Below are 27967 nucleotides of genomic sequence, written 5' to 3'. Positions count from 1 at the left end.
AAATCAAAATTTAAAATAAAATTTAGAAACATACACTATGTTGGTCTAAGTCTGGTTACTGTAGTTTGGATATACTGAATATGAAGAGAGTGTGATATTTTTGTTCAATATTCAAAATGTATGGATTTAAGTGTGGGCATATTGTTTCTAGGATACTAAATTATAACATTAAAAAAGGTATATTTCTAAGGAACCCTTTACAATTAATAAATGATGATATAATTACAAAAGAAGTAAGGACTTTAAGTGTTTATTTCTTTTGTATGCATATAATTGCAAAAGAAATAAACACCTAAAGTCCTTATCTATAGAATTTATTAGTTATAGCAAAGAGCTTTATATTTAATTTAATAATAAAAGTCTCTGGTAGAAATCGTGGATAAGGTGACTAAAATCATCAATAAGGAGATAATCTATTGATACTATGAACCTTTAAATGATGCAAATTGTCAAAGATTTCTTTTGAATGATGTTTCATTGATATAAAGCAGATGTTTACCTACAGGAGTGTATATTGCATATGAAGTTTTGATTGTGTTGTGTAATGTGTCAATCTTTTTAAAGAGGGCAGTTGATAGTGTCAGGTATCCAGCTGTTCCAATCTTTAAAACTTTTATAACCCTCTCCCTGCATGGTCATGTCCATTCCTCTTCAAGATCCTTATCATCAGTTATCTGTTCTGACTTCTGGTCTTGTAACAGCTTTCCTGTCATATTCTGGCCAAGACTCTCTAGAAAATCAGTTATATATTGGTTTTTAAAAGGCGATAAATTTGCCTATTATGCCAATGGTTAGACCTCTTGTGTTTGATGATAGGTATTTAGGTCGATTAGACCAAAAGTTGGAATAAAGTAATAAATTCTTTTAAATATTAAACTGTTTTTTGGTATTTTTAAAAATGACTTACTCGGACCTATTTAATCCCCAAGAAATGCCTTTGGTAGAAAATGAGAAATAGGTAATTAAATAATATTGCAAAAAATAATTGCCAATAGTTTTTTCTGTATTTAGATTCTTATACTGAGATTGTGTAACATTTTCACAATTATTATTTTTATTCAATGAGGGTGTCATCCAAATTTATCATGATATGAAAACGTACAGGTGTTCTGTCATTAAATCTTCATCTTGTTATCTGAAGTATTATCAGTCTCACCATTTTCAAATTTGAAGGGTAATGATCCTAACATTTTGTATCTGTGGTTACTGGTTATACAGAATTATAATCACCATGTTACATAACACTGGCACTCATTAGAATGTGATCATTCACTGTCCATGTAGCCTGTCAGAGTCTTCACATGTGTCCCAGATAAGCCTTTTAACTCTTAGTGTAATCAGAGCTCTATACAGCCCTGAGAGAGCTGTTAGTAGCACGTCTCAAGACTTCAAGTTAAATCAGTAAGAAGAAAACAAATAAACTCAGTGGTTAGGTTTATGTACTCTGGGCTGAGAGCTAGGCTTTGGGCTGTGAGTTATAGTATCTCCTGTTATCCATATTAATATTTTGGCCTAAAGATAGCACATGGCTCCATTACTTTGTTTATAGAATATTTCATTGCCTTGCCCCTGTTTTGTTATACTTTTGTGGATCCCAGCCAGGGTCCCGGTTCCACAAAATGTAAGTTTGATGAAAAACCCTGATATATTTGATTTAATTTCTGAAATGAATTCATGCTAATTAACATTAACCATACACTTTCGTTATTTTACCAGTCATCAACTGCAATAATAAAAGCATCTTTCCAGTTTCCTTTGACTATTTTAAGTTAAATATTGCAATTATTTATTACTGCCCCTGATCAATGCTTATAAGTTTTTTTGTATTTAATTAAGACAGCTGTTTGTAATTGTTAAAAAGAGAGCCTGGCTGCTCTTTGTTGATCTTGGATATGTAAACAATATATTGCCTATAGACTATTTCGACTATGATATCAGTGTATGATAGCAATCTTTAGTAAAGGTGTTGATGGGTTTTAATTAAAACAATAGATGGTCATCATTGTGATAAGTGCTATCATATTGTACATCTCTTTCATCTAGTTAGTATTAATTATATAATACAATACAACTGGTGCTTCTTGCTGATTGTTGATAAGTACCAGTATTGTTCTTATTTATCTACTAAGATGGGTTTAATTATTATAATATCTTTTGAAGATTGCTAGATAATAATATTTTATAATAGGAAATAGGGTATATTTAATATATAAAAAAACATATTTTCTTAAATTAGAAAAGGCCGATTTTGATTATTACAGACAAATGTACTTATAATTCTAATGAATTTGATAGTTCATTGCTCAAATCTGGTTACAGTGTTTTATTTTTTTTTTAAATTAGCAGTTTACTATTACCAAGATTACTAATTAAGAAGTCACAGATGGTGTTTCATGTTTTTGTTTCTTTTAATGTTTTGTAGTTTTATGGTTCATCAGATTTCTCGCACTTTTCAAGACTATATAAAAATAACCAGCTGCTGTTCTTATTCCCTTTCCTTGATGATTCTAGAGCATATCATTTACATTAATGACTTCTTTTACTTTTTTAATTGGAATTTGACTGGGTTAAAGGGCATAACATTGGTGATCTTTTCATACCAATCTGAAGGGGAAATTAGCATATTTAAGTGAGGTGGTAGCAAACAAAACAATACAAATCAAGAGCAGAAATTTCAGTAGAAGAAAAAGTGTCAGAGCCATCTCAAGATACAAATCTAAAGGACAAAATTTAAGGCTCTGAATTTTCACACAAGAAAAAGATTGATATTAAAAACTGGCAATATATGGGCGGAGTATTTCAGGGTCATATTTTGGATTGTTTTTCGGATAACACAATAACCCATTATCAATAACTCTTTATCCATCAAAACAATAAATTATAGCTTCAGTTTGACACAAAGTTCAGAATCTTGAAACATTTATCAATGACCTTTCCTGTCAAATTATGCAACTTTGTGTCAATATGTCTGAACAACTGATGTTAAATTCAGGGACATTGATTGCCCTAGGTTTTGAAGGGACAATATTTTGTTTTGGGACAGGTTTTTGTCAGGTCAATATTTATACCTTATCAGTCTTTTTTGTCATTGATGAATTCTTTATAATCATCACCTTCTGTATCACTTCTTGTGGATTTGAAAATGTTAAATTGTTTTGGAGGGGAAAAAAGAAATGTTGAACATACCAGGAAATTTTGACATTTTTATCATTCATTTTAAATTTGCTTTAGTGGATGCCAGTTATTTTCAATTTTTGGTTGATTTTTTTAGGTGGGGATAGAAATTTGTCAATGATGTTATTTTAAGAATTAAATTCCAGTCAATCTGATTAATATATCAGATGGGTATTGTTTATTTTGAGAAATAAAAGTCATGAACTTTGTCAAATTGTTGTACAAAACAAATATATAATACATAAAAAAATAATATAAAAAAAAATAAATAAGATGCTGATGCCTAATTTCAGTAGAAAATTTTGGTAGAAAATATTAGGTATTAAAAGTTTTGATTATAAATTTGTGGTGAAAGATTTTTAAATTTAACAGCTGGGTTTTATTAATGTACAGGCACTCAAGTTCTTGAAATAAATTCTGCCATTTAATGGTTTTGAGGTTTAAATCAAGGTGCTAGCATCTCTGTAAAACTTTCTAAATGGCAGCTAAAAGGGGCCAAAATTGATCCTTGAGGGGGAGGAAGAGTGCAGAAAATTATCATAAAAATGGCAATAAACTTCTAAAAGGGAAATCATAAACATTTTAAATGATAGTCCTATTATATGAGGTGTCAAGTTGTTATGAAAACTGAATTATCTCAAGGCTACAACAAGTTCAGATAAAGTTGTGTTGCAATAAACTAGACTAAAGATAGTAGCCAAATTAATTCATTCTGTGAGAGACAATAAAATTATAAAACTGGACATTTTAATTACTACACATGTAGTTGCTGGACACATTTAAATGGTTACCTGAAACAATAAAAAAAATGCAAGTGACATTTTAATGTTTCTATGGGTGCTTTTTATTACCTGAGAAAACATTTATAAATGGAGAAAAAGTTAGAACATATTAGATTGTGGCTAGGATGGACATTCTTTCTTTTGTTATTGTCAATTTTCTTGCTTTGATGTAGAGTGAAATTACCATTATGATAGTCTTGAGGTCCATGCATGGTGAAACAAATGAATTTAGTTTATAAAGACAAATCACAGCTTACAGAGACAATGTCCTAAAGTTTATGTCTGAATCTTTATTTTGCTTGTTGGTAGCAACAGTTTTACTTATCCTTTAAAGGTGACATTAGTGCAGACCAATATTGATTCATTCGGACTTAAAAACCCAAAGATAAAAAAATTGCTAGAATATGTTATAGAATGACTGCATGTAATACAGTTGTTTATCCAAAATATTACATTATTTTTAAAACACCAAACTATGGTTTACAGTCTGTTTAACATATTAAAGATTAATGAAAAAAATATGTAATAAAAGCAATCTTACAGTCATACAGAAATGATATATCCTCTGAGAATCACTGTAAAGACTACAGATGCCTTCCTGCCTGAAAGCAATATTATACTCTGATATATTGACTGACTAATCCAGTTACCTCTCTGGCGTGGGTTCGATCCCCGGGAGATGCTTTGGTAGTTTAGCGCGGAGGAAGGTAGTCTATAGCCCCTGCGAGAATTCCATGAATAATTCATGAACTGTTCATGAACATATTCATGGACAAGTTCATGAATGTGCATGAACAACAAATGAGACTTTTTTTCGTTCACGGACAATTCATGAATCAAGATATTCATGAACATGTTCATGAATATATGTTCGTTAACATTCATGAATATATCGATTCATGAATTGTCCATGAAAGAAAAAAGTCTCATTTGTTGTTCATGCACATTCATGAACTTGTTCAAATGCACATTCATGAAATTGTTCATGAATATGTTCATGAACAATTCAAAAACTTCTCCCAGGGGTCATAATAATAATTTTTTAGTACAAATACAAAACACAAAAGCCCATTACACAGGTAATGAAACTTGTTAAACACTGTGCTCATTGATTCCCTATGTACAAATTGAATTGTCATTAGAATTCACGACTTGCCAGTTTGCTCTTCAATTTATTTCTTTGACACAATTGCTTTGATGTAGAGTGAAATTACCTTCATTATGATAGTCTTGAGGTCCATTTTTAAGCATGGTGAAACAAATGAATTTAGTTTATAAAGACAATCACAGCTTACAGAGACAATGTCCTAAAGTTTATGTCTGAATCTTTATTTTGCTTGTTGGTAGCAACAGTTTTACTTATCCTTTAAAGGTGACATTAGTGCAGACCAAATATTGATTCATTCGGGACTTAAAAACCCAAAGATAAAAAAATTGCTAGAATATGTTATAGAATGACTGCATGTAATACAGTTGTTTATCCAAAATATTACATTATTTTTAAAACACACCAAACTATGGTTTACAGTCTGTTTAACATATTAAAGATTAATGAAAAAATATGTAATAAAAGCAATCTTACAGTCATACAGAAATGATATATCCTCTGAGAATCACTGTAAAGACTACAGATGCCTTCCTGCCCGAAAGCAATATTATACTCTGATATATTGACTGACTAATCCAGTTACCTCTCTGGCGTGGGTTCAATCCCTGGGAGATGCTTTGGTAGTTAAGTGCGGAGGAAGGTAGTCTAGTACTGGTGTATCTCTCCAGGAATGATGGTTAGGATAATACCCGCCTATATGACTGAAATACTGTTGGAAAAAGGTGTAAAATGAAACAAACAAACAAATAAGACTGACTTTATGAGTCATATATTGTAAGAAAATATTTTGGTAATGTAAAACACGAGCTTATCCAAGGGGTTAAATGCACTTTGCACCATGATCCCCTTTATAAGTCCCTACTTAAGTATGAAGCCTTTGCTTAAGTATGAAGCATTCTTATTGCTTTAATTAATTTACTTTCAATCATCTATAAATTACAAAAATCATGGATTCCCCATAAACTTTGCATAATTGTGGGTATAATCAGTTTTTTGGGTCCCTTCACTTGCATTGCTTTCATGACTGTGTTGTCGACTTTTGTTTGTTGTTTGTGTTTTTTGTTGTTGTATTTTTTTTTAAATGTAAGACTAAGTGCTTTTTCCATGCACACTGACCACCCCATCACTGTTTGTACACTGTAAAAAATACAATATTTGGAAAACATCACAAACTATAATATAAATATTACTTAATTGAGTATTAGTTTTTGCATCTTATGTAAAAGATAGAAATGCAACTATTGTTACAGTCTAGACAAGCTTCACTGTTTTTCTACCTTGAAGAGGGTCCTTCAGGCACTTTGCTGGAATTTTATTTACATAAAACTATAATTGGTGTTTATACACACCTCAATTCCTATATATTAAATAAATATAAGGAAAATGAAAGCTGTAAACTCTTGTAAAAACTAAAACATGGCTGTTTTATGGCTGTAAATTGGCCTATTGTAGTTTATTGTTTATTTTTCCCCAATGATTGTATCCTGAAAGCCTTGGGATATTTGTATTGTATCTCACTATATTTCTCTAACAACCACCCCATAATTTCCTATTATAATTGACTATTGGCTTTTACCAGATAAGGATCAGATAAAGGGGCCTGTTTAAGATCTAGTCTGCCTATCTACTGTACTATAAACCCCATGGGACTATATTTGAACATACACTTCATGAACCATTGAACAAGGGGCTTTTTTCCCTGGGATTGTAGATTTTAAATGGTTTTGATTAAAAAGTCTGATAACCTTTTTTCTAACTGTACCATCAGTTCCCTCAGGGGTTTGTCCAGTCAAGCAAGTAATTTATTTTGTATGCTGGTATTGGAAAAAGATCAGGGGCCCTGGAGCTAGGGCTGGAGTTATTTATTGTAGATTGAGGCACACTTCAGTATCATAGTACATTTGAAAGTTGTTGGAGAAGGTTTAAGAAGCAAACATTATTATTTAGTTCTCACATACTCTAGAGAGTTGGCTTGATTAAAGTAAATGAATTGGACAATTATTTGTAACACTCGGATGTTTAAAGTGGAAAATTAAAATAATTTAGTGACGTGAGAAGTTTATTTGAACTTAGTAGTTTTATTCTATCAAAGAGACTGTTGCAATAAAATATTCGGCAGTTGGAAGGATTTAAAAGGATTTTTTTTTCAGAAGGTCAAAAAAGTGTGCACTGAATGACTGATTTAACATCAGATTTTGGATTAAATTAAACATTATACCACGTGTTAAATATTGAAGAAAATAAGGGGTTCTAAAACTCTTTGTGCAAAAAAAAACTGAAATGAAAGTTTTTAAATTTGTTATAAAACAGAATACTTTAAACTTTCAATATTTTAATCAAAATGGTGGTATGGAGTGCTGAAGAATCTTTCTCAATAAGTTGGATTACTGGTGGGTTACTTTCAATATTTCATTTATATTATAAGGTAATATTATTTGTATGTGTGAATATTGTGTGCATTTTCAAGAAATGGAATAATAGTACACATTGCTACTAGTAGACTGAAATGAAATTGCATTAAGCTTGATTTTTTGGGCGGTTGTTTTTTGTCACCTTTCAAATTTTGCATATGCAGTTGTTGCAGCTGGTCTTTTGATGGTAATATAACACAAAAACTAATGGTAATATAACCCGAAAAACATGTCAAATATGAAGTGCTTTAGCCTTAGATGGCTACAAAATTGCTAGGCTGATGAATAAATTCCTTCTTTTCTTTGTCCTTAAATCTTTTCATTCATCTGTGGAGTTTTACCATTTATAATGTTAAAGATGGTTTCTAATTAAAATAGGATTATTGAACACAGAAGCTGGTATCATGTGTGATGTGTCATCTGGGAAAGATGAAAAAAATTTGTACTGGTTAGGGATTCAAGCATGTTAAATATAAATTTGTTAAAATTCTTTAGTTAGTCGAAACTTAGCTTAACAGATTTACACAAACTTCATTCAGTATAATTATTATACATATATATCTACAGTGTATTATACATTTCGAAGGAAAAGTTAAGCTCGGTTGGTGCATACAGAATAACAAAAACTATATACTTTTTTTTTTTCTTTTAAAGATCATAATTATTCTAGTATTTAATATAAATTGTTTGTATTTTGATAATTATTCACATGCTGGGAGACTAAATCAAGGCTTACATTTTTTTGTTTAAATTTATTTCCTCATTTTTCCCTTAAATGTCTGGTTTGTGGATTTTTCTTTTTTCATTGAATATGTAATTGCCATCATTATTTTAAGAGAGGATTTTTTTTATCATTTATAGAAACCTTAATGATAGGTATCGCATACCTGTTAATGATAGATAGTTTAGGAAAAATACAATTTATTTTCCCCATCTCCCCTATAATTATTTTAGTCTCTCATGAATAGACTTAAAAACTATTAAAAACAGTTCAAATTTCATGACAGATACCCAGACCCTTTACAAATCATTTATATCGATCCTCTGCTAAGTCTAATCTAGATGCTTATCTGTCATTTTTATGGCAGATACAGTTTTTATGATATTTTCTTGCAGTGTTCTCATGTTTATTTTGTATAAAAATGGAAATGAGAGGGCAATAAAAGAATAAAAACAGGAAATTTAAAGTCAACAAGATCTGCTTTGAAGTAAGGTCAAATCCTGTACATTTCACAGAAGAAAAAGGCAATCTGATTACGATTCCTGAAAATGATCCCCTTCAGTATTTGTTTGATGTGAATTGGAAGAAATTTCAAGGCCTGATTTAGCGATAAAAACTTAATGTAGCATGCTGTGAGAAAGAGCATGCTGGGCCCATGTCTGAACTCTTCAATAAAGGAAATCTTAGAACATTTGCAAAAATGGTCAATTTGAACTATGATTTTAATTTTGAAGGGCCCGTTTGGAAGGATATTATGCTTCGTGGTCATAATGTCTCAATTTTCTGGCCGGTAATTTATGGGCGATCTTTTGCAAAGGGGCAAAGATTATCCACTAATCATTTTCTCAAAATATGCTGAGCTCTTGAAAAGGTCTTTGTTGCTTGAGGAATTTCTACAGGAATTTAATGATGATGGATTTAAATTAGAAATTCTTAAAGCTAACCCTTAAATGAATGTTGACCTCATATTGCTGACAAGTGGTAATGGTGGCAATCTCTTTTCTTTGGAGTCGCTGATAGATTTAAGTTTGAAAAATCATTGCCTACTGGTTTATTTCTTTACATCAGTGTTAAGAAGGCAGAAACTTTTGTAAGGTTCCCAAGTCGTTGAGTGAATATTATGAACTTGAATTAAAAGATGAAAGAAGTAATAATGCATTATAGTGAAGAAAACTTAATAGTAAAAAAGAAATTCCAGAGAAAATTAAATAAAAAAACTTTTAAATTGAGATTAGATGAATTTGTTACCAAAATAGATGACTTTTCTCTTCTTCTATTTTAAGCACTTAAATTTAATTTGTCAAAGGAACTTGAGCTTTTGAATTCAGATTAAAGGACAACTTTGATAATTAATTGGCAGCCAGAGGTCATTGCTGTATTTGGTGGTCAGTTATTCTGGTCTTGTTTGGGTGTAGAGGTCTCATTATATCACAGACAATTTAAGTTTGGGCACTTGCTGTGTGGGTTAAGTGGCATGGGCTTTGTCTTGGAAATTGGTATTGTTACACATCTGCAATACTCCAGAGAATTCAACTACCCTATGGCCTTATAGACAGCTGCATGCTTTAAGTGTCTGCAGTTGTTTAATTGAATCAAGCTCTTCATTTATCTGCACAAGTATGGGACTTAGTAAATCTTCCGAAGCAAAGTGTTGAATATCACAATTAAATTGATTTTTTGGTTTCAATTAGATAATTAATTGTTCACTATTGTGAAAATATGTGAGTAAATGCTTACTTTTGCTGGTAACCTCATGTAATAAAAGTGTGTTTTTTTATTCTTAATGATTACAAAAAAAGGTATCAATAATTTGCAAAGGTTCTCAGTGACAGGAAGTGTGATCAGTAGACAAATTAATAGGGAGTCTGGATGAAATTAGTCACTTGATCCCCTTTATTTCCTTTATCAGTGTGTGAAATCCCCTGTCAGGTTACTTGCTGAGTCTGGCACCTAGCACCCCTAATGGAAACAGTGTCACTGGTATTTGGAACACCTTGCTGGATATGGACCCCAACAGGGATGAAATAAATCCCACTTTAAGTAACAAAAGGTTTTCACAGATTAAAAAGTCAGAGGGGTGGACTTATTGTATGGACTGACCTGTCTTATTTGTAAACCATTATCTCTGTTCATCCTCTTATAGTGATGAGTTTTAAACCATCTCTGAAAGGTTTCTTTACACCTTGTGATAACACCAAACACCTGTTTTTTGAAATTTGCATAAGGATTTTTACAGCTTTATTGTTATTGCAGAAGAAAAAATAAACTTTTAGATAGCTGTAATCCGCCATTCTTTGACACTTGCCATTTAAAGAATTTAAATGTATAGAATTTTAATTTTAATTATGCTTCAATTTAAGTTATATTTTTTAATCCCTTGATATTTATTTATCTTCACTCAGGATTTACACATGATTAAATTAATTGATAACTTGTGAAATTTGAAAATTTTAAATGTATTTCTTTCCCCATGACAACAAGTTGTAGGGTCATATATTTCACAGTTGTAAATTTTGATTGAAAATACTTTGTCACTGTTATCTTAGATCTGTATCATTGTCTGGAAAATTTGCCTTAACTTTTCAACAATTTAGATTTTTATTAGATAAAGAAATGATTCCCTTAGCAAAGTCTTTCCTGTCCATGTTTTGTCCCTTGACCATATTTTTGAATGGGCCTTCAGGGTTGAATTAGGACCATAAAGATTTTTATCAAATGATGGGCAAAGAGTTAAGGGGTGTTTTTGCATTGACAGTTGATTTAGAAGCTGAATGTCCAGCAGGTGTTAGGGCTGATTGTCTCCCAGAACAATTGTCCCTCACCCTGACCAGTAGTTAGTACACTGTTCAAAACAAATTGTTTTTCAAGGAGTCTTTTGAAAAATAAATATTCCCTTAAAAACTGAATAAATTTTTCTCCTGGACGAATAAATTTGAAAATTTGACACCCATACAAAAAACATGTTTATTTAATGAGGTGATTATACTAAATTTTCGAAATTTGAGTGATTGCATATTAGGTTTACGCATACTAGTAATTTGGTACTCCTTTGAATGCAAAATCATAAAAGTATGACTCTTATCATACCATCATCGATTTTAAAGTGGGGAAAAAATAGTGTTTTCAGATTTATAAAGCAAAGCATGACTGTTTCTGGTTTGGATATTTGTTGCAAATGAGACCTTACCACCAGGCAACATCTCTTTGTTGTATAATAACTGTCAGGTGGACTTTTAAGTGAAATAAACCCCCAGAAATTTTGTCAGTCCATTAGCAGTATAGGGAGATATTGATCACACTTTGTTTCCAGTGAGAGTAACACCAATTACCTGTAATTTCACAGCCACCTTAATTGCTCTTTTGTGCAACTTCTCACCTGTCAGTTTATAAAAACTTTATTTAAAATTACCTGCAAATGTAAATGTGTTGGCTGTTGTTTTTTTCCAAATGCAAAATATTTTTGTTTTTTAATTAATTCTTTTAAGTGTCAAGATTATTTTTTTTCAAATGCAAAATTTAAAAATTAAACAGTTCTTAAGTGATACATTATTGTAATCTTTTGATTTTTGTATTGCAATTAAATTAAATAAAGTAAAATTATAATTCTTAACTGTAGCTTTAATATGACCTTATAACCTAAAGTAGAAAAATAATTCTTATTCATGTTTAATTTTGTTATTTATTTAAACAATTTGATAATTGATTTAAAAAAATACAGATTTATAGGTTAATAATTATCAATTCAATTTTTTCAATTCAAATTTTATTGCATTTTCGACAAAACTTTGCCTTTGGCAATACATACAAAACATACATAAATCACTTGAAATATGACATACATTCAATACATTCAATACAAATACACAATGTTCACATAAAATGCAGAAACATATCAAATTTACAATTCTTGCATTGTTTCTAAAACACTAGATCTTAATGCGAATGCTTTATCTAAAAATTTACATAGTTGCAATATTCTACTTTTATTTCCTGATGACATAATAGAATAGAACTTATTTAAAGTTGGAAAAGATACATGTTTTATAAAAGATTTTCTCAGTTCTGAATATAAGGGACAACATAATTTAAATGACAAAAGTTAGGGGTATTTTGATTCAACATTTTTATAGGCTAATGTCCAGCAGTGTTAGGCTATTTCTCAAACAATTGTCCCATGACATAGTTTACCTGTTACATGTTTTTTCAAGGATCCTTGAAAATAAATCCTTAAAAACTGAATAATTGTTTTTACGTAAATTGAATTTACAAAAAAACATGTCTGATATTAATGAGGTGTTATATATTTTCAATTGAGTGATTGGCATATTATTCGCATACAGTAATTGGTCCCTATGAATTGTAAAAATTGATCTTATATCTCTGCTTTAAATAAAAAATATTTATTCAAAATTTTATATAGCAAAATACTGTTTCGGGAAATTGTTCAAATGAGACCGTTCACCAGGCATTTTTTTCATAATAACATTCGGTACTTTAATAAAAAACTGAAATTTGCGTCCTGCTTAGGAGATATTGACACATTTTTTCCAGATGGTAAACCTTTCCTGTAATTCAACAGACCTAATGGAAACTTTACCTTAGTTTATAAAACAAAATTTGGCAGTAATGTGTCTTTTTTCACCAAATTTTTTAATTAATTCTTACTTGTCAGTTTTTATTTTTCAGCAATTTAAAATTAAACGGCCAAATTTGACCCGTTAATTAACATTTATATATTCTTTCTAAGATAAGTATAATTTTGATTTTTGTATGAATTTAATTATAAAAGTAAAATTGGATAATTTAACTTGATCTGTAGGCTTTCACATTGACCTAATACCTTGTAAGAAAAATTTCACTCATGAATTTTCAAATTTATTTGTTAAAATCAATTATATTATTATTATCAATATATAATTCATGAAAATGCAACATTCTGTAATTCATGCAGAATAACAAAATTATGATGAAGCATTTAAGTTATATTGACCATAAATTAGTTGTAACAAAAGAAATAATTAATGTTGTGAATTGCCATAAAATTACCCAGATGTCTAGCCAGTGTCCCTTCTATTGTCTCACACTTAACTAGAAATAAATGTTGATAATTGCTACCTGAGACCAGACAGACAGACAGACACACTTACAGACTGTACATTGTATATATCATTAATTGGCACTATTGTTCTGTTCACTTTGCTTAATTGATTCTATTGTTTGAAATTAATTGACAATTTAAGATAAGTGTGTCCTGTGTGAAATTTATTGTTTACTGAATATATATAAACTTCATCCAAACTTTTCTCAGTACTACATCAGTTTCATACTCTCAACTGTGTCATAGATTCAAGGTTCAAATAATAATAATAATAAGGAGTAACTGTGATTAATTTTGAGTGTTTGAGTGAAAGCTGACAAACTTTGATGCGATTTTATTGTTTAACAATCTTAATTTGAGTAAAATCTATTGAGTGACAATTAAAAACTTGAGTGTAACAATTGTTGTTTGGCATATTGTGCAAAAATTTGTTAGTTTAAATATCTGAATATTTGTGTAAATCTTCATAATGGTTTGTACACCAAATAAAACAAGCAATACTAGTGTTGGATTATCAAAATTTACTAAAATGAAGGAGAAATATTCTACCAAGAAACTGTGTACTTTGACTGTTAATTTGAAGTCACTTTCCATCTGTAAGTTTACCTCTTTTTTTAAAAAAAAAATAATTTTGTGAAATATATTTTTTTTTTTCGTTTTTCAAAATTATGGATATTTTAATAAACAAGAGCATCATATTCTTAAAATTCAAAATAATTCAATTATTCTAAAAAAAAATACCCACTTAAATACATTTCATCTTCCTGCTGTATGACTTTACAATATTATCATTATATCACAAAGGGTAACATTTTTTTGTTCAATCGATATCAAAGGAAAAATTCCCAGTGATGTGATCATTGCACAATGCGTTTATACCCACATAGAGTTGTTAATACTCAGTTGGCTTCCACACTTACCAAAGGAAAACTGTTTCTTTTTTCTGAACTCTTATCTACCCAACTTTAGCACCCAAATCAGTATTCTTTTGTTGTTTCTAATTAGGCAACAATATGAATCATATTGTACAATAAGATGAAATAGGGAATTAATTAAAAGTTGTGTATGAGCAATCAGCAGGGGGTTACTTCCCCTTTTATGCACCTATCATAGAATGTGTGAACAATTTGACAGTTTGTAGGATCAGGGGTTATATGACTTTAATTAAAATGGTTAACAGCCATTGGGTAACTGTGATAAATGAAGAAACCATGTGACCTGTCATATGACCTGTCAGTTGCTTGGATGACATGAATTGTGATCAAGACTGTAAAATTACCAGAGTAGACAGTTGTGTAGTATAGATGTGAAATTTTGTTGGAATATATTTGAATTACAATATGAAAAAGAAATAATGGATTTAAGCATACTTTCTATATATACAATCAGATGTATTACCAGAGGTTTGTCAAATTTCTGAACAGAATTTTTACAGAATTTTGTTATATACAATATATTTATATATAAAAAAGCAGAAATAAAATTTTAAGGAAAAGGGGTTCAGCAGATTCTTAATTAAATGTAAAAAATATGGTATGGTATGAAAATAAAAATCTGCTCACAGCAGAGCTCGATTCAGTTACACATATAAAAAAAATAACAATAATATGTCATATACTTAATTTAATGGCTTTTACATGTTTACTAACTTGTATTTTTTATTTGTTTTATAGCCAATGACATGTCTGCGTCGGATGTTCGTCGTGGCCAGACGGAAGCAGAAAAGAATGTGAACCGATTACGTAACTGTATGCCAGAAAAGTTGATGACATTCTGTAAGATGCATCTCTCGTTCCTTCTAGAACTAGACGGTAGTAAGTTGGAGGACATGTTCATGGACTCAACAGCCGTTGATTGTAACGCCAACAAAAAGAAAGCCACTACACCATTCTCTACGAAGAAAAAAGGTAAAAATAATATACGATTCATATGTTTTCTATGTTTCTATGATGGCAATGTGTCAACTGAAATATACTGTATATACTATAAAAGCATTTGGAATATTTTGGTGTTTGACCAGACTTGCTCTGTTTATTCTTGATTTAGAGATAGTTGCTGCAGGGGTATCTCCTGTATTACACAGAGTGCCTGGTAAATAGATAGACAATAGCTGTGCAAATATTGCTAAGTGATAAAGGGATAGTGATATCTGTCAGATTGGACTAGAAACTTTAATCTTGTTATCCCTGTTATATAACTGTAATGGATGTAGCAGAAATATCCCTTTCTGTTATCCTTGGATTTTATCTGCCCAGGATTGTACAGGGATCTCTTCAAATGTGACAGTTTAATTCCCTCTCATGATTAGACCCTTTTGTTTCAAGAGTTATATTAACACCTTTGCCTAGGAAAAGTAGGGAGATAGTGTAAAAGTGCTATGGTTACCTCATAGATGGGCTTGTTACTGCTTCAACCTTATCTTAAACAAATATTGACCTATATTGTGATTCAAGGTTTCATCTAAATGCAAAATAAACAAATCGAACAGTCTCTAAGAGGAAAAGAAAATATCCTCTCTGATAATGTTATCTCATTATACATTTTATTACACATGAAAACGCCAATTAAACTTTGTCCAACATAAACAGCAAACAAACTTTTATGGAGGTAAACCAATGAAACTGGTAATTTTATGACCCAGGTGTTCCTGTACCTTAGATTGTAATGGTCAAGGATTGTCCATTCTTTTCTAATTAATGGACATTGGGTAAATATTTTAAAAATTTTAATCTGCTGATTATTTGATAATTTTTCAATCGTATAGTGTTCTTTGCCCTCCCGTCAAAGGGATATAGTACCCTTATTAAAAGCTGATGTTTCCCAACAAATCAGACGGTGTTTTAAAAAAAAATTTTTTCCTTATTTGAAAAATAAATTTTTTATAACAAAATTAAGCAAAGGATTTTTCACCCTTTCAAAAAATTTTCCAAAATTCTTTTTCCCTCGATTCTGCTTTGCATGAAATAAAAAACTGGAAGGGCCCATGAAATTTTACCAAAAAGCTAAAAATCCCAAAAACTTTTAAATGGTTAAAACACAATAATAAAATTTAAAAAATTTTTCTTAATTTAAATGAAAATTATTATTAAATTTTTAAATGATTTATTTTTCTATGTTAGATTTGAAGACTGAGGGTTTGTTCCGTAAGACCGGTAATGTTACACGACAACGTCTTCTGAAAGAGTGGATTTACCAAGGTGCCGAGTTGAACCTGAACGATGGTACGTTCTCACCACACGACGTAGCCACAGTACTAAAACAACTTCTTGCTGAACTTCCAGAACCACTTCTTACACAGAAACACTACGAGGCTCATCAACAGATAGTTGGTAAGTCAAGAAATAATCTTTTCATATCAACTTTCATAATCATTATTGCAGCTATATTTTGATCTCTTTATTAAGTACATTAAAGAAAGAAGAGAGAATGGTATAAAATGATGGTGCTAAAAAAATTAAAGTAAGGAAAGGTAAAAAAAAAGTGTGCTGGAATAAATACGAAAAAATGAAAACGTTGAAATGGTATATATGGATCAGTGCCTGCAAGCAAGTGTAATATGACCATAAACAATGAAATTTTAGTGCATAACTTTACATTAATTTAATATTTTCTATATTTATCTATGTGTATATATTTATATCAGTGTTTCTATTTTTAGACATGTGTAGTCACTGTCAGCTAGAGAAGGAGAAGATTCGAGCCAGTGAGAAGCAGATGAAAGCCTTACAGTTGTTGATGTTGTTATTACCACGAGAAAATGCCATCCTTCTAGAATGTTTACTTGACTTACTCCACAAGGCAGCCAACGTCCCAGATAACAAGATGTCCGCCGGTTCCCTCGGTGTTGTCTTTGCTCCTAGTCTACTATGTCCTAGAAAGGTAAATTTCTAAACTTTTTAATTTGATTAACTGATTAGTTTGCCTGTTGGAAACAGATTCTGTAACAATATGCAAAGAAATCATATCAAAATAAGAAATCAACATATCATTGCCAGTTTGGTTTTTTAAATATGTTTTTTTTCCACAACACTCTTTCAAATGATTTTTTTTCACCAATATTACCTAAGGAATTGAATATTTCATAAGGAGTCTTTCATTGTTTTCTCAGTATCAGATTTGTAACGAAAATATTTGTGTTCAAGTTTTGTATACTTAATTATGTGTTTTGTAAATGCCACTGAAGAAGGCTGATAGCTACGGCAAATTCAAATAAGCATTTTAATTAAATATTTTTGTACATATTTATAGCTTACACCAGAAGAGATGCACTCGGTATCCCCAGTGTTAGGCAAGGCTATAGCTGGTATGATCGAGAAAGCCCCGACCTTGTTTGCCGTCCCGAAAGAACTTGGTGAAGATGTAGCGAACTTTTGGCGTGAGATGGAAGACCCTAATGTTGATGTTTTCACATGTGATAAAGAAGCTGTTGATGACCGTGCCAACATTCAGAAAGCTAAGGTAAATATATCATCACATTGTATCAGTCAATAAACAATTTTATAACTAATATATAATGTGGTAACAATATCTTTTCTACTATCTGATTCATAATAACAATATTTAGTTTCATATAAAAATTTTAGTGTTCAAAGAAAGAAAAAGTTGAAAATTTTATGCAATTTTAATCTTTTCAACTACGTTAGTCATAGTAGCAAGATATAGTTAATGAAATTTGAGGTTCAAAGAAGAAAAATAGATTAAAAATTTCATGCGAACCAATGGTGCTTAAGAATAATTTGTGTTCAAAAGTACATTAATCAGTTATAAAATTCATAAAAATATTGAATAAATGCATTGAAAAATAATATATAAATATAAATGTACTTTATGAGTATTGTTCTTTCCAATTTTCAGTATGGTAGCTCTAGTGCTGTGAATACTGTCCTTACGTTTGCCGAGAGAAAATCCCCAGAAGAATTTGACTCCGCCCAAGATACCCAGGTTGCCCTCGCCCAACTTTATGCCCACGTCCAAGCCATGCCCGAGTCAGCTAAGAAGAAGAAACTCTTGAAACAGTTCAACCGAGCCGGTAATGTTCAAACTACTAGTACGAAGAAGGGAAAACACTCCAGAAGCCGAACTTTCGGGGAATCTCTTAAGGTAAGTAGAATGATAAAATCATTTTAAGATTCATGATGTCTGTAAACAGAACCATAAAATCTTTAATAATAAGTTTTTGGTTTTTACTAGTAATGTTTAAGCTTATATAAAATAAACTTCTTAAGTAATATAAGACTGACAGGCTCTTCAAATAAAGAATTGAATTCTTATCATATTCGATAATGAAACCTATTTTCAGTATCTTTTACTTTTTCTGTTTGCATTTTTACAATTGTTTTATTATTTTGTCTTGTAGAAACACTTTCCAATCCTGTCAAGAACTAAGTCACGAGATTTGTGCGAATCTGAAGATGCTGATCTGACTTGGGGTGTTACAAAACCAATTATGATAGACGATAGTGTGGCCAACATTACCTACATGAAGACCCCAGATAACAGATATACTCCCACTCTGGTAAGCATCTCTAAATTATCTTATTACTGATTATTCTTAATATTACACTAGTTAAATGAAATTACTGTACCATGTCTTGCCAGCCTTTACAATTAAATGTCGACTATGTTTTGAGAAAACAAGCACCTGCTACTCCCGATCACTCTACCTTTCTTTGGAGCCTTAATATTTAAACCTTTTAAGGAGTAGACCCGTTTATATAATGTGAGTAAGTGCAAAGTGTATTCAATAAAAGTAAAAATATATAATACTGTGATACTAGATGCCTGTATGATCCATTAGTTTCTTGAAACATATTCTACAAAAAAAGTTTTGTTACACTGATGGGGAAAAAAGCACAAATAATTTTTATCAATAATTTACCACATATTGTGTAGACTTGCCCCCTCAGTTTTAAAATTTTACTTTAACAGAGACACAGCCCAACCCTGTTCCCAATTATATCCGACCTTTTGGGTCCCTTTCGCCCTTTTTTAAGGTTTGAACCAAAAAAAACCCCGCCCCCAGAAAAGAAAAAACCATCGACCAAGGAAAGGTAAAGGGAAATTTCCCCAAAATTCCCCCTTTTTTGGATCTTATCCCGAAACCTTTTCCGCCCCTCAAACCCTAAAAAGACTCTTTTTTCCCCTCCACTCCACCCAAACCCCCCAACGTCCTTTTTGCAAATTGGTTTCCCCCCAATCCCCCCAGCCCCAAGTTGCCCCAAAGGGGGGCCAACTAAACAAAAAAAAGCTACCCCATGACCCCCCCGATCACGCTTCCCCAATGCTAGTTTTTTCCCAGTCACCAAAACAGATTCTTACACAGAGTTTGTTTTGAAAAGGAAAGGGAAATTACATATCCCATTTTAAAAAATTTACAAAATTTGGTTAAAGGGGGAATTTATTAAAAAAGTATTTTTAAGGGGAAATTTTTTGAATAGAAAATTAAATAAAAATTTTACAAAAAACCCCGGCCCCCAAAACTTGTGTTCCGTTTGGGGATTAAATACTTAAAAAAATTTTAAAGAACACTTTTAAATTGTGTTAACATTTTGTTAACTTGTGAAAAAACAAGTCATTTTAAAGGACATGGGGTTTTCTTTTTCTTTGCCCAAAGTGTTGTTTAAAAGTGAAAATTTAATTTAATAAAATAATTGTGTCAAATTTAAAAGATAGTGACTTTTTACCTGTTTAAATGTGTTTGACAAATATATCTCTATTTTGAGATGTTTTTTTAAATTTCCCATGCCCGGGAAAGAAATGGTCAGGGGAGGGCCAAAAGGGGCTTGTTGAAGTTTGTTATATTGTTCGATTTAAAAAGTTTTTTTTGGTTTTTCTTGTGTTTATAGTTACTTCTTCAAGGGTCTAACCCTTTTTTAAATTCTGTTAACCCAAAAATTCCAAAATCTGGGCCCAAGTCCCCCGGTTTTAACCCAAAAGGGGGGAACAAAATTTTGGGTTTATTTTAATTGCCAGTGTAAATTTTTTCATATGTTTTCAAAATGTTAGTTTTTTCTCTTTCCCACTTTTCCTGGTAATTTCTTTCTCTTTTTTTGTATTTTTGGGTGTATGTCCCAATTGTACATCTTTTAAATTTTCTAAATGTAATTTTCCCCCCAACCTTTTAAAAAATTAAAAAAAAATTTTTAATGTATCTAAATTTTTTTTGGGGGAATTTTTTGCGGGCCATAAATTTAATTTGAATAAAAAAAAGAAAATTTGCGGGGAATTTTTGGCCTTTCAATTTAAAAAGGGGGTTTTTTTTAAAGTTCTTTTTTAAAAAATTTTGTTAAAAATTTTTTTTTAACTTTTTTCTGTTTAAAAAGGGCATTTTAACGGGAGTGTTTTCTAGTTGTAGGGTTTTTTTTCCAATTATTTTTTAAATTCGTTTTTTAAAAATTTACCCCGGTTTAAAGTTTTTCAATGTTAAAAGAAAATGAAAATAAAATTGTAAAATTTTCCCCAAAAAATTAAATAAAAGATTATTATTTAATGAAATAATTAAAAAATCTAAAATAAAAAAAACATTTTTTTTTTATTTTTTCTCCTTTTTTCAAAGTGCAGTCAGTACTGGTTTGTTATAGGAGAACCAAATTCTGTTACATGTATACTGGTATGTCACATCAATAATCAATCTTATATATACCTAATACTAGCATATCAAAAAACCTGAATACTGGTATGACACATCAATATCCCACCAATATTTCTGATGTCACATATTCCCAATACTGCATTAATACCAATACTGGTATATCACATTAATACTTCATTATCATACTGGTATAATTATTGCGATTAATATTTGACTCGTGCATATTTAATACTTTGAATGAATACATAATACTGGTATGCCTCACCAAAACTTAATACTAGTATATCGTTCATGTTAAATTCTTGTTGCAACGCCCAACATAAATGTATACACTAAAAGCAAACACAAGTCACATCAAAACCAAATATTGGTATATCGTTACTTAATTAAATAAGTTCTCAGTGTTTTTTGCTCACCTTGCACAAAGTGCAGGTGAGCTTTTAGGATGGCCAACCAAATGGCGTCCGTCGTCTGTCGTCCGTCCACATTTTAAATATTCTAAGGACATCTTCTATGATACCGCAAGGCCAATGTTAATGAAACTTGGCAGGAATACTCTTTGTATGAAGCTCTATCAAGATTGTTCAAAGAATTCCATTTCATGCAGAACTCTGGTTGCCATGGCAACCGAAAGAAAAATCTTTAAATATCTTCTTTTAAAGAACCGTAAGAGCTAGAGCTTAGATATTTGGCATGAAACATCTTCTAATGAGTGTCTACCAAGTTTGTTCAAATAAAAGCCCTAGGGTCAAAATTGGCCCCGCCCGAGGGGGTCATTGATTTTCCCTATATGCATATAGTAAAAACTTAAAAAATCTTCTTTTAAAGAACCCAAAGAGCTAGAGCTAAGATATTTAGGCATGAAACATCTTCTAGTGAGTGTCTACCAAGTTTGTTCAAATAAAAGCCCTGGGGTCAAAATTGGCCCCGCGCCAGGGGTCATTGATTTTCCCTATATGCATATAGTAAAAACTTAAAAAAATCTTCTTTTAAAGAACTGTAAAAGCTAGAGCTTAGATATTTGGCATGAAACATCTTCTAGTGAATGTCTACCAAGTTTGTTCAAATAAAAGCCCTGGGGTCAAAATTGGTCCCGCCCCAGGGGGTCATTGATTTTCCCTATATGCATATAGTAAAAACTTAAAAAATCTTCTTTTAAAGAACCCAAAGAGCTAGAGCTAAGATATTTAGCATGAAACATCTTCTAATGAGTGTCTACCAAGTTTGTTCAAATAAAAGCCCTGAGGTCAAAATTGGCCCTGCCCAGGGGGTCATAGATTTTCCCTATATGCATATAGTAAAAACTTAAAAAATCTTCTTTTAAAGAACCCAAAGAGCTAGAGCTAAGATATTTGACATGAAATATCTTCTAAGTGAGTGTCTACCAAGTTTGTTCAAATAAAAGCCCTGGGGTCAAAATTGGCCCCGCCCCGGGGGGTCATTGATTTTCCCTATATGCATATAGTAAAAACTTAAAAAATCTTCTTTTAAAGAACCGTAAGAGCTAGAGCTTAAGATATTTGGCATGAAACATCTTCTAGTGAATGTCTACCAAGTTTGTTCAAATAAAAGCCCTGGGGTCAAAATTGGCCCCGTCCCAGGGGGTCATAGATTTTCCCTATATGCATATAGTAAAAACTTAAAAAAATCTTCTTTTAAAGAACCCAAAGAGCTAGAGCTAAGATATTTAGCATGAAACATCTTCTAATAAGTGTCTACCCAAGTTTGTTCAAATAAAAGCCCTGGGGTCAAAATTGGCCCCGCCCCAGGGGGTCATTGATTTTCCCTATATGCATATAGTAAAAACTTAAAAAATCTTCTTTTAAAGAACTCAAAGAGCTAGAGCTAAGATATTTAGCATGAAACATGTTCTAATGGGTGTCTACCAAGTATGTTCAAATAAAAGCCCTGGGGTCAAAAACTGGCCCTGCCCGGGGGTCATTGATTTTCCTTATATGTGTATAGCAAAAACTTAAAAATCTTCTTTGAAAAAACCCAAAATAGCTTGAGTTTAGATATTATACATGAAAACATCTTTAAGTAAATATCTACAAAGTTTGTTCAAATAAAAGCCCGGGGGTCAAAACTGGCCCAGCCCAGGGGTGTCATTGTTTTTAACTATATGTGTATAGTAAAAACTTAAAAATCTTCTTTTAAAAAACCCAATGAGCTAGAACTTAGATGTTTAGCATGAAACATCTTCTTATGGGTGTCTACCAAGTCTGTTCAAATAAAAGCCCTTTGGTAAAAATTGGCCCGGGGGGGGGGGGGGGGTTGGGCTATATACAGGTGAGCGACCTCAGGGCCATCATGGCCCTCTTGTTTATTATAACCGAATGTTTTCAAACGACTCAGTTTCGATATAGGCAAAAAATATTATATATAAAAGCTGACTTATGCACGATCATCTAGTTAAAGAAAAATGGAAAAAATATAAAAAGTATAAAACAAAAAACAAAAGATTTTTTTTCATAGATGTCCTCTCAAACGTTCATGTGTGGTTGTACTTATCTTGAAGTTATAGTTTATGTTTCAAATTTACCGCCGTCGAGTACTAGGGAGAAAAAACACCGGGACAGTATTTGTCAGACCAAACTATATAATGATATTCGCATTATACATCAAAATTACATACTCTCAAATGTAAATAAATGTAGCGTAATGATAGTACTTTAAGGGCTGGAATGTTATGCGGTAACGCACATTATTCAGTTATATAACCCGAGGCATCATACATTAAATATTGATACATTCTTTAGTTTATTTTGTTACATACAAAAACGTCGCATATAACAATTATATGGTCATAACAAAACTTTATTTACATACCAAAGAGTGGGCACTATCTGGTATCATTTGAATACCCACGTATACATTCATTTGTCTCATGAGATCGCCAATCAGATTTTGAAAATAGCGATATAATATAATACGAAATGATGTTTTAGCCATTCATCTAGTAATATTTATATGAAAGAAATTCGGATGATTAAACCACGGACTTTCATTGACAATAATAAAAGCAAAAGTCCGTGATTCAACAAATGCAAGAAAAGCATTATTAGTCCCCTACCGGTTTACCGGAGGGGACTTTAGGTTTATCCTCCGTCCGTCCGTCTGTCCGTCCGTCCGTCAGTCCGTCCGTCCATAAAAACTGGATCCCGCGATAACGCAAAAACTACTGAAAATATATTTATGAAACTTGATATATGGATAGATGGCAGTATGGAGATTATGCACGTATTTTTCTTTTCTTCCTATGTTGAAAATTCTGGTTGCTATGGCAACAAATAGAATGAAAATATGGCAAATTTTACACATAACCTGGATCCCGCGATAACGCAAAAACTACTGAAAATATTTTTATGAAACTTGATATATAGATAGATGGCATTATGGAGATTATGCACGTATTTTTTTCCTATGCTGAAAATTCTGGTTGCTATGGCAACAAATAGACTGAAAATATGGCAAATTTTACACATAACCTGGATCTAGTGATAACTCAAAAAGTACTGAAAATATTTTCATGAAACTTGACATATGGGTAGATGGCAGTCTGGAAATTATGCACATCCTTTTCTTATCTTCCTATGTCGAAAATTCTGGTTGCTATGGCAACAAATAGACTGAATTTCAAGATTTCTGATTCTAGTTTTTAAGTTTTTTCACTATAAGTTCTTTATTTCTTAAGGTATTTTCTTGAAACCTTAAATATAAGTTGCTAGTCATCAACCACATCATATGTGACAAGGTTTACAACTCTAGCACAAAATTTATCAGAATTACCTCCCTTGAACTTAAAATTTTCATGAAAAAAATATTGCTTTTATAATAACTTCTTTTTTTCTGAATGTATCTACTTCAAACTTCATATATATGTTTCTTATTATCACTCAACATTTGTGAGAAAGTTCAATACTCTAGCAAGACTATTTCCAGAATTATGCCCCTTTTGAACTTAGACTTTCTTTCGAGAAATTGGTAATTTTTACTCCAACTTCTTCAATCATGATAGGATTTTCTTCAAACTCTCACATCATAATTATATGACAAGGTTTATAAATCTAGCATCCATATTTCCAGAATTATCTCCTCCTTAAACTTTTAATTTTTCTTATTCGTTTTTTAACTTTCATTTACTTCAAATCCAAAATAAACATTCATTATTCATACCTTTATAACTAATTGTTCTTTGATATATGACATCTTCATTTCAAGAGTTATCTCCTTTTTAAAAATTTTGCTTTTAAAAATGTTATATTTTGATAACAGGGATGTTTAAAAAAATAACTTTAGAGTGTCCTTCAGTCCGTCTGTACATAAACACTGTTTCCTGTGATCACTTTTAAAGAACTTTTTCAACAAATTTACTTAAAATAGAAACATAAGTGAATGGCCAATGGCCCTTCAGAATTTTGCTGGGGTTCTTACCGGTAGGGGACTTATGGATTGCTTGCAATACTATGATAATTGATTGTTAAGACAGCGAAAGCTTCAGAAACTGTGCTTCGAAATGCAGTATACGTAAGTAAAAAATAAGCATGTTACTCTCAACGATCACAAACAAGTCTGTTACCTTGCTACAAGTAAACAAGTGAAAACCGTATATGTCAAATTATTGAAAAGTAATGCTTGATAACGAAACGCCGAACTATGATCTAAACAAACAAAAAAAGATAAATTTCGAAACACATAAAAATCGAAATAAGCGGGGTCCGGATTAACGAGTATCACAGAGTTCTTTAAACAGTCACCGTCTCAAAATTTAACTCAAAATATATTCCATCTGTACATTAATAGTAGAAATTATCATTGATATCGCCCACTTGTATCTTAACGTATATGAAGAATCCAGACTGTTGCTTTTGAATTAAAAGGCAAATTAGATTCTATCAGGTAAATTATCTCGCAGTCTTTTTACTGAATCAATACCACGTATGATATCAGCAGCCTTTTCCGCAACCATAATTGTAGGTGCGTTAGTGTTTCCAGCTATAGTTTGAGGGAAAACTGAAGCATCTACAACTCTGAGACCATTTATTCCTTTTACACGCAATTTTGAGTCTAATACAGTAGTTTTGTCGACGTCAGATCCCATTTTGCACGTGCAGCACGGATGATACATAGTTATCGCTAGATGGCGTACCATGCATTCCCAATATTCATCTGTTCTAAATTCATGGTGAGCACAAAATGACATTTTCATGTCTTCGATATTTATCCCAAGTTTTTTCATTGTCTCAGTTTCTAGAAACTTTTCCCAAATACGAATTCCAGCAATAAAATCCTTCACATCACTCTTATCAACAAAATACTGCGGATCAATTAACGGGTGATCAAATGGATCAGTTGTGTTAAGTCTAATGGTCCCTCTACTTCGCGGATGTGTAGCAATAAGAACTGTTGTGAATCCCTCAGTACTATATTTAGCTAATTCATACTCGTCCTTTATTGCATCTTTAAAGTTATTATTAGAAATTGGAATCAGTGCACTGACGAATAAGGTTTGTATATCAGGGTACGACAGTCCAAGTTTTTTCTCATCTGTGGTGAAGAAAGCAGACCCATCTGTCCAACCCATTGAAAGAGGACCAGTTCCAAATAATTTGTATTGCAGATGTGTTTTTAAACTTGACAAAACTTGCGGTGATAAACTTATTGATTCATTTATTTTACTAAATAGATAAATAGATAGGTGATCTTGTAGATTTTCACCAACCGGCAAATCAGCATGGACGGGGATATTATGGTCTTGTAGATGTTCTTTAGGACCTATGCCCGAAAGCATCAATAATTGTGGAGAGTTGATTGCACCAGCTGATAGAAGCACCTCAAGTTTTGCTTTAACAAACTCCTTTTTTCCATTTCGGATATAATATACCCCAGTTGCTTTCTTATTTTTGATATCCACTTTTGTAACAAAAGTATTGATCACGATATCTAAATTTTGACGCTTTTCAAAGCTTCCTAGAAAAGCCACTGCAGATGAATCCCTAACACCCTTTCTTACATTCAGTTGAGCTTTACTAAAGCCTTCCTGGGTTTCCGCATTATTATCAGTGATGTTATACCCAAGCTCCTTGCCGGCTTCTAGATATATATCTGCTATAGGTGTTACACTACCGCCAGAAACGGCCATTGGACCTCCCGTATTGTGGTATCTTGATAACTTCAATTCTTCGATTTGGATATCCTCTGATTTTAAAAAGTACGGAAGGACCTCCTTGTAACTCCAACCACTACAGCCGCGCCTTTCCCATTCATCGTAATCAAAACGACTGCCACGAATATAATTCATAGCATTTATAGCACCAGATCCGCCTAGAACTCTTCCACGTGGCCAATAACCCTGGTGATATTTAAGTCCGATACAAGAATGTGCCTGGGGTTCGGTAAAATAAGACCAATCAATTTCTGTCCTTTGCAGAATTGGCCAATGTAAAGGTGAATGGATGTTGGAATTTTCGTCATAGAAACCGCCAGCTTCCAACAAAAGAACAGACTTGGACCTATCTTCAGACAATCTCGAAGCCAGTACGGAACCTGCCGATCCCCCGCCCACAATGACGTAATCATATTCGTCATTGATATTATCAGAGAGAATTATACGTTGCTTGGAGAATTTGTTCGAATCTCTAAAGAAATATAGATACAATATGGCTAGAATAAGCGCAGTTCCAGCAGACTTTATGAAATCCATTTTAATGCTGTGATGACTGAAATGATAAAAAATGACCAAAAATATAACTAAAATCGACGTTGTTGTATAACATCAATAAACACAGTTATAAACATTTATAATGCCAAAGAATGAAAAGGGATGACAATAAATTAAAAATATGAATGATCAAGACATAAAATCCATAGTTAAAATTATTGCTTACTGTAGATATTTCCGTTTTAATAAACACTTAACTTTTTCAACTTAAAAAAACTACAATGCTACCCTAGCTCGTTATGTATGTCAAGGTAAAGATAACATTAGGTTACTAATCATGTTTATGAATTATTTTGTACTATTAAAAATAGAGCATCATTTGACCTATATATGTTTTTATAAAACCATTTAAGTTGTGACT

At 31.7% G+C, this 27967-nt stretch overlaps 2 protein-coding genes across 2 annotated transcripts; one reads left to right on the top strand and one right to left on the bottom strand.

Moving 5' to 3' along the window:
* The first annotated feature begins 23 nt into the window (after positions 1–23).
* LOC132732811 (rho GTPase-activating protein 19-like) lies at positions 24–18839 on the top strand. The gene is made up of 7 exons (XM_060719319.1): positions 24–177; positions 14968–15270; positions 16414–16623; positions 16953–17173; positions 17543–17752; positions 18149–18394; positions 18651–18839. The coding sequence occupies exons 1-7, from the start codon at positions 117–119 to the stop codon at positions 18837–18839; spliced, it is 1440 nt and encodes a 479-aa protein (XP_060575302.1). The 5' UTR covers positions 24–116.
* Positions 18840–24830: 5991 nt separating this feature from the next.
* Positions 24831–27598, bottom strand: LOC132732821 (glucose dehydrogenase [FAD, quinone]-like). The gene has a single exon (XM_060719335.1). It carries the CDS (start codon positions 27586–27588, stop codon positions 25771–25773), a length of 1818 nt encoding a protein of 605 aa, XP_060575318.1. The 5' UTR covers positions 27589–27598; the 3' UTR covers positions 24831–25770.
* Positions 27599–27967: the final 369 nt, after the last annotated feature.

The sequence above is a fragment of the Ruditapes philippinarum genome, unplaced genomic scaffold, assembly GCF_026571515.1.
Source record: "Ruditapes philippinarum isolate M1 unplaced genomic scaffold, ASM2657151v2 ctg3851_1_1_1_1, whole genome shotgun sequence".
Classification (NCBI taxonomy): domain Eukaryota; kingdom Metazoa; phylum Mollusca; class Bivalvia; order Venerida; family Veneridae; genus Ruditapes; species Ruditapes philippinarum.
The sequence above is the reverse complement of the archived record's forward strand: the minus strand, read 5'-3'. Positions and strand labels throughout refer to the sequence as shown.